At 39.9% G+C, this 11,856-nt stretch overlaps 1 protein-coding gene across 1 annotated transcript; it reads left to right on the top strand.

Annotated features, from left to right (window-relative positions):
* The first annotated feature begins 8,582 nt into the window (after positions 1 to 8,582).
* On the top strand, positions 8,583 to 11,629 carry LOC110908253 (probable amino acid permease 7). The gene is made up of 7 exons (XM_022153168.2): positions 8,583 to 8,811; positions 8,877 to 9,113; positions 9,257 to 9,350; positions 9,431 to 9,645; positions 10,296 to 10,429; positions 10,509 to 10,733; positions 11,138 to 11,629. Exons 1-7 carry the CDS (start codon positions 8,727 to 8,729, stop codon positions 11,537 to 11,539), a joined length of 1,392 nt encoding a protein of 463 aa, XP_022008860.1. The 5' UTR covers positions 8,583 to 8,726; the 3' UTR covers positions 11,540 to 11,629.
* The last annotated feature ends 227 nt before the right edge of the window (positions 11,630 to 11,856 follow it).

The raw sequence follows: 11,856 nt of genomic DNA, 5'->3' as shown, positions 1-11,856 counted from the left end.
AACAGCATGACATGGGAGGAATTCATTCTCTCATCAAGGAGAATTACTGCCCTCAACATGAGGTTGAAAAGATCGAGACCGACTTTCTATCGTTGGTTTATGACGAACCTTGATGTCAAGCTTACCTCACAGCTTCAACACGATGTCCCAGTTGGTTCGTATCTGGTAACCCCGGAGCCAAGAGAATAGCTAGTTTTATCGGTGGTTTAGCCCCCGAAATAAAGGCAAGCGTAAAGGCCTCTCGGCCAACGACCTTTAGATCCGTAGCTGACATTTCTTTGTCCCTCACTCTGGATGCGGTCCGACAAAGATCGCTGAGGAACAAAGAGGCTGAGAAGAGAAAGCGTGAAGATGATACTTCACGGAGGTCGGGCAAGAAGCACCGTGGAAACGGTGATAACAAGAGAGGGTCGGAGTCAAGGAAAGATGGGCAACAATCTGGTGAGAAGCCCAAGTGCAAGAATTGCAAGAGACATCACTTTGGAAAGTGTAAACTCGAATCAAACTCGCAGACTCAGTCGAAGTCGTATGCTTGCGGGTTATGCAAGTCCAAGGACCACAAGATGGTGGATTGCAAAAAGATAAAGGATGCAACCTGCTACGGCTGCAACGAGAAAGGGCACATTAAAAGCAACTGCCCTAAATATGCCAAGAAGCCTGAAGAAGCCAAGAAGACCAATGCAAGAGTCTTCAGGATGGAGGTGAAAGAAGCAGTGCTAGACGATAACGTGATCATAGGTACTTTTCTCGTAAATGATATCTTTGCCAGAGTACTTTTTGATTCGGGCGCTGATAAGTCTTTCGTAGATGATAAATTTTGCAAATTGCTAAATATGCCTGTCAAAACCTTAAATGTGAATTACGAGGTAGAGCTAGCAGATGGCACCATAGAAACCGTCTCCACTGTGTTAGATGGATGCGTGATATCCATTAAGAACCACTCTTTTCCTCTATCTCTACTTCCCTTTAAATTGGCCGGTTTTGACCTAGTATTGGGTATGGACTGGTTATCTCACAACCAGGCCCAAATCGTCCGCAACAGAAAGCAAGTGGTGATAAAGACTCCGTCTAGTGAATCGCTTACCATTCGAGGAGATACCCAGTACGGATTGCCTGAGCAAGTGACTATGCTCAAGGCTTCAAATTGTCTAAAGAAGGGTTGTGTCATCTACATGGCACAGGTGATTATTGAAGAGCCTAAACCGAAGATAGAAGACATTCCCGTCATTTCGGAATATCCAGAAGTTTTCCCTGAAGATCTACCTGGTCTGCCACCAAATAGGCAAGTGGAATTCAGGATCGATATCATCCCTGGAGCAGCACCTATTGCTAGAGCACCTTACAGGCTAGCACCAACCGAAATGAAGGAGTTGAGGACCCAGCTGGATGAACTGCTAGCTAAAGGTTTCACCAAACCTAGTTCGTCTCCCTGGGGAGCACCTGTCCTGTTTGTAAAGAAGAAGGACGGATCGATGCGTCTGTGCATCTATTATCGCGAGCTTAATAAGGTCACGATAAAGAATAGGTATCCTTTGCCGAGGATCGACGATTTGTTCGATCAGTTACAAGGGGCAAGTTACTTCTCGAAGATTGACTTGAGGTCGGCTACCATCAACTGAAAGTCAGAGATGAAGACGTATATAAAACCGCATTTAGGACTCGTTACGGTCACTACGAGTTCCTAGTGATGCCTTTTGGGCTCACTAATGCACCGGCTGCGTTCATGGATCTCATGAATCGCGTCTGCAAGCCGTACTTAGACAAATTCGTCATCGTTTTCATCGAAGATATTCTTATCTACTCGAAGAACCGAGCTGACCACGAGAAACACCTTCGATGTATTCTCAAACTCCTACATCATGAGAAACTCTATGCTAAATTCTCTAAGTGCGAATTTTGGCTTCTAGAAGTCCAATTCTTAGGACATGTGGTCAGCGAGCGTGGTATCCAGGTGGATCCCGCTAAAGTTGAAGCTGTCATGAATTGGCAAGAGCCAAAGACGCCTACAGAGATTCGTAGTTTCCTGGGGTTAGCAGGATATTACAGGCGTTTCATTGAAAATTTTTCGAGGATTGCTGTGCCCTTAACTTCCCTGACCAAGAAGAAGATAAAATTTGTTTGGGGCCCTAAGCAGCAAGAGTCCTTTGATATTCTGAAGCAAAAGTTGAGCAACGCTCCTGTGCTGACTTTACCTGAAGGTACCGAAGAGTTCGTAGTTTACTGCGACGCGTCACACACTGGCATGGGATGTGTGCTCATGCAGAAAGGCAAAGTTATTGCCTATGCTTCGAGACAGTTAAAGGTGCATGAGAAGAATTACACCACCCATGACTTGGAGCTGGGTTCCGTTGTGTTCGCACTAAAGCTGTGGAGGCATTACCTGTATGGTATCAAGTTTGTGATCCATTCTGATCATAATAGCCTTCAACATCTGTTTAATCAGAAGGAATTAAACACGAGGCAACGCCGTTGGATGGAGACTTTAAATGATTATGATTGTGAAATCAGATATCATCCCGGCAAGGCGAATGTAGTCGCTGATGCCCTGAGTAGAAAGGAAAGGGTGAAACCCATCCGAATCAATGCCAAGAGCATTGAAGTGAAGAATAATTTGATTGAAAGGTTGTTAGCTGCACAGAGAGAAGCTGTGTTGGTAGCTAACTATCCTAAAGAGAAGCTGGGAGTAACTGAGGAGCAGTTAACTCTTAGCAAGGACGGAATTTTACGATTGAATGGACGAATATGGGTTCCAATTTATGGAGGACTACGAGATGTTATCCTCCAGGAAGCCCATAGTTCCAAATATTCTGTTCACCCGGGAGCTGATAAGATGTATCAGGATCTAAAGGCAAATTATTGGTGGATAGGCTTGAAAAAGTCTGTAGCCGCTTATGTAGCCAAATGCTTGACTTGTGCGCAAGTCAAAGCCGAGCATCAAAAGCGTCAGGCTTGCTACAACAGCCTGAACTTCCCAAATGGAAGTGGGAATGTGTAACTATGGATTTTATTACCAAGTTACCCAAGACGAGAAAAGGAAATGATACAATATGGGTTATAGTCGATAGACTGACTAAGTCAGCTCATTTCTTACCCATCAAGGAGACTTATAGCTCCGACATGTTAGACCAGTTATACGTTGATAAGATTGCAGCCTTGCATGGCATACCTGTGTCTATTATCTCTGACCGGGATACTAGATACACGTCGCATTTCTGGAAAAGTTTCCAGCAATCTTTGGGCACGCGTTTGAATTTTAGTACGGCTTACCATCCTCAGACAGACGGTCAGAGTGAGCGTACTATTCAAATGTTGGAAGACATGCTGCGTGCATGTGCTATCGATTTAGGTGGTAGTTGGGATAAGAACCTACCATTAATCGAATTCTCCTACAACAATAGCTACCATACCAGCATTAAGGCTGCGCCTTTCGAGGCATTATACGGTAGAAAGTGTAGATCGCCTGTTTGTTGGGCGGAAGTTGGAGATGTCCAATTATCAGGACCAGAGATAGTCTTCGAGACGACGGACAAGACTGCCCAGATTCGAGAGCCCGAGATAGGCAGAAGAGTTACGCGGATCCAAAGCATAAAGATTTTCACTTCGAAGTAGGTGAAAAAGTGTTACTTAAAGTATCACCCTGGAAGGGAGTGATGCGTTTCGGTAAGAAAGGCAAACTAAGCCCGAGATACATAGGACCTTTCGAGGTTATCGAACGTGTCGGGTCAGTTTCCTACAAGTTAAACTTACCGGAGGAGCTCAATGGAATTCACAATGTGTTCCACATCTGCAATCTAAAGAAGTGCTTCGCTGATGAATCACTGGTGATACCACACACAAATGTGCATATAGATGAGAGCTTAAAATTTGTGGAGAAACCTTTGTCGATTGAAGATCGACAGGTAAAGAAGCTTCGAAGGAAGCATGTACCTATTGTTAAGGTCAAATGTGATGCCCGTAGAGGTCCCGAATTCACGTGGGAGGTTGAAGCCACGATGAAAGAAAAATACCCTTATTTATTTCAGTAAATCTCGGGTCGAGATTTATTTTAAGGGGGTGAGGATGTAACACCTCGAAATTTTGTGTCCAATAATGTGTTAACACGTGTCATGAGTTTACACGTGGCATTAAATATTAAATAAAGGACTAGAGTTGACAAACCTTGAAAGTATTTAAATTCGAGGGATTATAAATGTCAACGAAGGGTAAATATACTATATAGTAACCCTAAATGATGCTCGTACCTTCAAACGAATAAATCAAGGATCGTACGGAGCGAAACGCGGGAGAAAGTGAGAGAGTTCAAGCTACAGGGGTTAATTGTGTCAACATGTTTAATTTATACCTCTGAGTGACCCTTTCACGAACCCGAGGCTTTGTAACAGTAAAATACGCTCACTAGAATATACGATATAAATCTCGCGAAGTTCCGTTTTAAAACGAGAAAGTTGTGATCAAATTCGTATGAGAGGGGTTAAAAGCGTCAACAATAAAAGTTAAGGCTTTTCGGATAGTAATTAAACTAAGCAGGGACTTAACAATACGGGTAAAAGTCACGAGGCCCTCAATCGTAAATAATCGAGGGCCAAATCGCAAAGTTACCCCTTCGAAACCGAAAGGTCAGGTTAATGATTACAAAAGATTTGAAAATCTTGGAAATCAGACCTCAGGCGGGCCGCGTTGATGAAATAAGCAAGCTAATGCGGGCCGCGAGCCACCTGTTGATTCGTTTACTGACATGAAGATTCAGGCGGCCCGCGTCCATGTTGCATGATCCTAATGCGGGCCGCGTAAGGACCCCAGATGCAGAAACTTTGGACAGATGCATTGTTTGAGCTTGTGAACGACATTATGTGCATTAATTGAAGCATGGGCGCCCTCTACATGCCCCCTAGCACCCAGGGCCACCTGTTGTTCATCCATGATCCAATGTAGGGTGAGTTGTAATGATCTTAAGTCCAAATTTTCACTATAAAAGGACATACATTGCACCAATATTCACCACACCTCAAACCTGCATTCAAGTTCACTTCTGGAGCTCCAAACCATTCTTCTATCATCCCTAATCATGCACCAAACTTCTGTAAGTGTGTCTACCCTTTTGTGGCTTAGTTTATGCATAGTTTAGCTTAAAAGTCGATCCGTCGTAATTAACGATTGACTTTGCGGTAAATCACAAATGGTCCAGTGGTTTGTCGAATCAAAGATAGTTATATGTTGGTAATCATGTGGGCTTTAAACCCCTAAAAGGGCACCCTCCGATTCCCACTCTAACTAGTCCGAATGTCGAGTCAAACGTGCTTAGAAAAAGTCAACAGAAATGCTATTTTGAGATTTAATGCATAATCAGTAATGTAGATGATGTGTAACCTGTTTAAACACTCATGAAACATGATAATAAGTATATTAACTAGTCTAAGCTTGTTTGATCCGATCATTTACTGTTTTGACCCGGTTCGGAGCCGAAAGTCGCAAAGCTTTGACTTTTGCTTTGACTTCAGTTCTGACCCGTTAAAGTTTGATTTAGATATGCCTTAGGACTCTCGAAGGACCAGGTTATATGATGGTATAACCCTCTGTGACCGGTTCGTTGTTTGTCCGAGTCTTTTACACATTTCCGTTAAATGCTTAAAAGTTGACCGCAACGCCCTTTTTAATTTAAAACGAGAATTTCGGACATGTGAAAGAACCATAACCTTAGTTACTGATTTCTAAGCATGTACCTAAAATTTCACATCAATCCGAGGTCCAGAATAGGAGTTATGCTAAATAGCGCAAATTACGGAAACTTTAGTAATTTAATAGCGCAATTAGCATAACGACTATCTAAACTCGGATTTCGACACCAAACCTTTTACACACTGATGTAAAATAATATTTTGGGATTTTTAAAGATTTTTAACCTGCTCATAACCTGCGGTTATGGCAACAGTTTGGTAAATACCGAATATACCTTTTTCGGCCAAAACTTGAGTTCTACAAGGTCTTTTGACCCGATTCCAGTTGCTACTGATTTTAAATAATAAATAAAGTATTTTCTACTTTATAAACTGTTTGGAAAACTCAGATTTCCTTTAGAACTCAGAAACCTCTTTTATAATCTTTAAAAAGACCGAAATACCCCTACGGGACATAATATGAACTTAAACTCGTTACGGGCATTATGGAAGGTATCCTACTGATACCACAACCTCTTTAAAGTATATTAACTTAGGAAAATAGTGTAGGACTCTTACGGTTACCCGTTACGCCATTTGCGCGCACGGTTCGGCTTATGTAACTAGTTTACATAAACTAGCCGAAACAGGTCAAACCATATTGTTTAGACCCCAAAATACAGAGTGCCATTATTATACCCCTATAAAACAAGTCTTCAAACTTGTTGGGTCAAACTCACATTCCATTCCCGGTTTTCGCCTTTCACGCGATTAAACCGTATCTATCCTTTGAAACTGACCGGTTTAAGCTACGGCTAGATTAAAGACCCGTTAGGATTCTAATAGGTTATTTTAAAACCTTCGTTCCAGAATAGGAGACTAGTAAAAGCTATCTGCAATTTATTTCGATTAAGGATTTATACTTGCAAAGGTAAATACTTTTAACTTATTTTCCGTTATACGGGCTTGGGTTACGGTATATAGCATACCGCTTGATCGGGCATCAAATTCTGCACAGTTAAGTGGGTAATTGAATAAACTTGATCGGCTCGTTTAAACAGTCTTGTTACTTAAAAGCCTTTGGGGGGTTAATGACCATGTCCCGGATATCCCTGGCATCATTTTACGAAATGGCCACGACCTAAGCGCGGAGTGTAGGCGTACACTCGTCAGTGCATAAATAGATCGTTGTGGTGTGTCTATTGATCTTTAACCCGGACTTGATCCGGGCTACTGAACGCATAAGCAACATGTAATTCGTTCACAAGATTATATATTTAAATAATTCTCCCAAGTTATAAAAGAGTTTGTGCCTTGTGCATTCAAATCAATTTTAATAAACATTTTTCAAAAGTGTCGGTTGAATGTATTTACCAGTGTAAACTGACGTATTTTCCCAAAAAGATTAAATGCAGGTACTAAACGTAATTGGCTGGCTATGTCTCCTTAGCATCTTAAAGAGTCTCGCAAGCTTAAGGATGCCTTCGTCTGTTGAACAATACTTTTATTATTATTACTGGTCCCCTGTGGATTTTATTTCAACAATGGTGATACTTTGATATTACAAATAAAGTTGAAATATATTTATCTTTATGCTTCCGCTGTGCATTCATATGTTGTGTGGTTTGACTATATTGTTGCCAACTACGTCACGGTAATCCCCCACCGGGTCCACCGGTGAGACACGTGGAAATCGGGGTGTGACACAAACGGCTATAACTTTTTCATACAATATAATTTAAAAAAATACACCGTATTAATGAACATTTCATTCTCTTTAATTTGAGTAGGGTTAGAGTTTCGTTAATTTTTAAAAGATTTTGTATTACAAAGCTCTGTGGTTACGTTAATACGTGATTTCATAAGCCTACGTAATTACGTAACATTCATTATATTCAGAAACAAGTATATTGTTACGTGATTATGTACCCGTTCGTAATTACGTAATGTACAATTTATTTGTGAAACAAGCGTAACGTTACGTGATTTTTGTGTACTACGTGATTATGTTCGGTACGTAATGTAATTACGTAACATTACATGACTAGGTACCATTACGTAATTACGTAACATTACATGATTATGTATTTTCTGCTATGTGGTAAAAAGACGAAAATACCCTTTTCCCTCCTTAAATAAAAAGAACACGCGTCAGGCTCAAAATCTCACACACCTTTCGCACGCATTTTGTCTATTGTAATTGATCCAATGCCTTTAGAGATATACCCTTAACTAATACATTAGCTGAGGATGGTTCCAATGAAAACCACTTTTATTGTGAAACTCGAACACTAACTAAAAAAACCTAAAAAACACACCAATTTTTTTTTTCAATTTTTTTTTATAAAAATCGCAGGTTTTTTTATATAAAAAAAAATTTTTCAAAATTTTTTTTGTAGTACACATGTGTATATCATGTGTAATAATACACATGTGTAGTACACATACACATGTGTAATATTACACATGTGCACTACAAATATTTTTTTTTGAATTTTTTTTATATATAAAAAGTGGCGAAAATTGGTATGCAAAAAAAAAAAAAAAATTTGGTATGTTTTTTTTTTGGCTTTTTTAATTAGTTTTCGAATTTTCACAATAACTAGTGGTTTTCATTTGAAAATTCCCCTATATTAGCGAAGTTAAAAATACAAACCACAATTCCTCCAAAAAGAAAAAAAAATGTTGTTTGAGATATAAGTAAAGTCAAACAGTGTTAATGAGTTGGATTGAATGAACGTGACAAAAATTAGAAACCACAATTCCTCCAAAAAGAAAAAAAAAAGGGATTTTGAAGAAAGCCGAAGGAAAACGAATTGGACTGCATATAAAGATTGGTATGGTGTATAAATCACATCCCTTTCCAGTTTCAACCCGGAATAAAGACAAGTATATAAATATAATGATTAAAAAACACGACACGTATGCAGTTTCTCAAACAATCATCTGGTGGTTGCTTTCACTGACTCACTCACTCACTCACTCACTCACTATAAATCACTTGTCATTGGTCTCCTCTTTCAGAACTCCATTTCCACACGACTCCATTTTCAATCTCAGACCTTGAATCCAATGGCGAACAACCACACAGATGCTCCCTTACTTCAATGTTCAAATTCATCCGATGAACAACCCTTAGACCTCACACACAGAACCGGTATTAATTTCTTTCTTTGTATCATTACGGTTCCTGTTTTATTGGAATGTGAATTTGGATGACAGGGACGATATGGACCGCGATAGCGCACATAATAACTGGAGTGATGGGAGCAGGTGTATTGTCTCTTGGATGGAGTTTGGCTCAACTTGGATGGTTGTTTGGTCCTCCTGCAATTCTTGTTTTTGCTGCGGTCACTCTCGTTTCAACCACAATTCTTTCGGACTGCTACTTGTCTCCCCACTCAGAGCACGGTCCTGATCGAAATGCTTCGTTTCTTCAAGCTGTCAGTTACTATTTGGGTCAGTATTGTGCTCCTGTTACTGTTTTTCCTTAGTTGTTCCAAGTAGGAGTTGGGTGGCTAACTCTTGGAGAGCTTCTTATCAGATACTAGCCAGCGTCTCAATGGCGTCAAATAGAATTTGGGGCTAACTTTATAATGCAGGGGAGAAGAGCCAATGGATATGTGCAGTGTTGTTAAATGAGAGTTTATATGGGAATGATATTGCTTACACCATTGCAACTGCTACTAGTATGAGGTGATCTTTGATTTTGGGAGATTATAGATATTTTATAACATGATGGATTCATCATCAGCTTGTAATATTGATTGATGCAGGGCGATACTGAAATCGAATTGTTACCACGAAGAAGGGCATGATGCTGGTTGTACATATCCAGACAGCATCTATATGCTACTGTTTGGGCTTGTGCAAATTGTTGTCTCTCAGATACCAAATTTTCATAACATGGCATGGTTGTCTGCTGTTGCTGCCATCATGTCGTTTGCTTATTCTACCATCGGTTTGGGGCTCGGTTTAGCAAATGTTATCGGTACATGTTCCCTTGATCTTTGTTTTCTTGCTTTCCTTTATCCTAATTAGTAATTACTGGGGAGTGGAAGAAATACTTTCTTGTTGGTTATTTAGACATAGAACCATTAGTGGAAGAACAAATAAATATGACAATCTATCGATAAATTGTTAATCTAATGTGTCTTATAAGCAACATGGCATTGGAAAGTGCACAGGAAATAACATGGCTTAACTAGTTAACTAAGGTAACTTTGTCCATGAAGATTCTACAAGGGCCCTTTGGTAATTAGTAAAAATTTATGGGAAATAAGAGTAATATTACTGAACCCTCATTTAGATAATAGACAAACAAGTCAAATGGTCAATGCCATGTTCTGGGTACACCTCCAACAAGGAGGCCTATCTAGCTTGGCCAGTTGTATTGAGTCTCTCAGGCTGATCTAGAGGTCTTGATTTTGAATTCTACATGTGGGAATGCCCATTGAATTGCGTGTAAGTTGGGTAACGGGTCAAAACACGTAACTTGTGTGGGCCAAAGGACAAGTGGACAACCCTTTTAAAACCATTCGGTCTGTTTCACTTTTGGATACCGTTTATTTACTTACCTGTTTGACCTATTAGCGAATTACAACCTTATTTCACCCGTTTCCATAATGGGTTGACTTTCAGTAAATGAGGAGATTAAGGGAAGCATTGGAGGGGTCCCAGCTGCTTCTGCAGTTGATAAACTGATGCTAGTTTTCCAGGGTCTTGGAGATATAGCTTTTGCTTATCCGTACTCAATAATTCTCTTAGAAATTCAGGTGTGTTTCTTAAATGGGCTTACTCAAAGTTGCATATTCTTTTATCGGATAAATAAATCTTAATTGCGTTCTTATGAAGGATACATTGAAACCACCATCTGAAACCAAAACCATGAAAAAAGCTTCAAGGTCTGCGATCCTTATCACCACCGTATTCTATTTGTGTTGCGGGAGTTTCGGGTATGCAGCCTTTGGAAACAACACACCAGGCAATCTTTTAACTGGGTTCGGGTTCTATGAGCCCTATTGGCTTGTTGACTTAGCCAATGCCTGTGTCATCCTTCATCTTGTTGGTGGATATCAGGTGCCACACCTTTTTTTATTTATTTTGGGCAGAGGTGATAGAATGAGCTAGTCAGGCAACAAATAAAATGGGTTCGGGTCCAAGCGCATAACTTTGGGTGAGGGTAAAAACGGGTTGGGCTGACTTCCAAACATTCTTTTCATCACATTTTTTTTTTTCATTTTATAAATGTGGTTAGGAATGATATATTATCACATAAACAATCTACTCTTCTATATCATTGGATGACTTTCAAGTTTCAACTCGTTCGGCCCATTTCCTTTTTATGTGGAGAAAAAAGATGACCCATATTAACCTATATACAAGTAAACGGGTCGAAACTGTCACCTCTAGTTTTGGGTTAAAACTCAAAACAGAAGCCTCCACTAACTTTCCAAATTATTCGTTGTGCATATGTTATACAGGTCTTCAGCCAACCGGTATTTGCACTTGTAGAAACATGGTTTTCTGAGAGATATCCTGAGAGTCATTTTGTGAACGGCTTTTACCAATTGAAGCTGCCATTAGTAACAACATTTCAACTGAATCCCTTCAGGCTATGCTTCAGAATGTTATACGTTGTATCCACAACCGGAATTGCAATGTTGTTTCCATTTTTCAACCAAGTGTTGGGAGTGTTAGGGGCGTTAAACTTTTGGCCATTAGTGGTGTATTTCCCTGTGGAGATGTACTTTGTGCAAAGAAAGATTTTACCATGGTCAAGAAAATGGATTGCCCTTAAAACCTTCAGCTTTGGTTGCTTTCTTGTGTCAGCTGTTGGATTCGTTGGATCACTAGAAGGTCTCATAATGGCAAAATTGAGCTAAAAACATATTGGATTTTCTTCATATAATATATCTATATATATGTATATTGATATTCTTGGTTTGTAATAGATTTGTTTGTATTTCCCATTATCTATACTATATATAATATGCATATTTGAGGGGCAACTTTGGTCGTTTGCCACTTAAAAGGTACAAATATTTAGGTGGCCCATAGCTTTTGAGTTCAAATTTCGAATTCCAGCACGCATCCCAAATACCATTATCCCGCTTATTCTCTTCATCTGCGGATGCCAGGAAGAACCAGAGAGAGAGAGAGGGAGACGGGAAGGAGAGTCTTGAGAGAAGAGTTCCGGCGA

This window comes from Helianthus annuus, chromosome 6 (assembly GCF_002127325.2).
Source record: "Helianthus annuus cultivar XRQ/B chromosome 6, HanXRQr2.0-SUNRISE, whole genome shotgun sequence".
NCBI lineage: Eukaryota > Viridiplantae > Streptophyta > Magnoliopsida > Asterales > Asteraceae > Helianthus > Helianthus annuus.
The sequence above is the reverse complement of the archived record's forward strand: the minus strand, read 5'-3'. Positions and strand labels throughout refer to the sequence as shown.

What these genes read in the sequence shown, in the direction of transcription:
- LOC110908253 (XM_022153168.2), top strand. Translation starts at nt 8,727, where the DNA reads ATGGCGAACAACCACACAGATGCTCCCTTACTTCAATGTTCAAATTCA. An exon ending in AGCTGTCAGTTACTATTTGG is followed by an intron (nt 9,114 to 9,256) that starts GTCAGTATTGTG and finishes TTTATAATGCAG; the next exon opens with GGGAGAAGAGCCAATGGATA. An exon ending in TAATTCTCTTAGAAATTCAG is followed by an intron (nt 10,430 to 10,508) that starts GTGTGTTTCTTA and finishes GTTCTTATGAAG; the next exon opens with GATACATTGAAACCACCATC.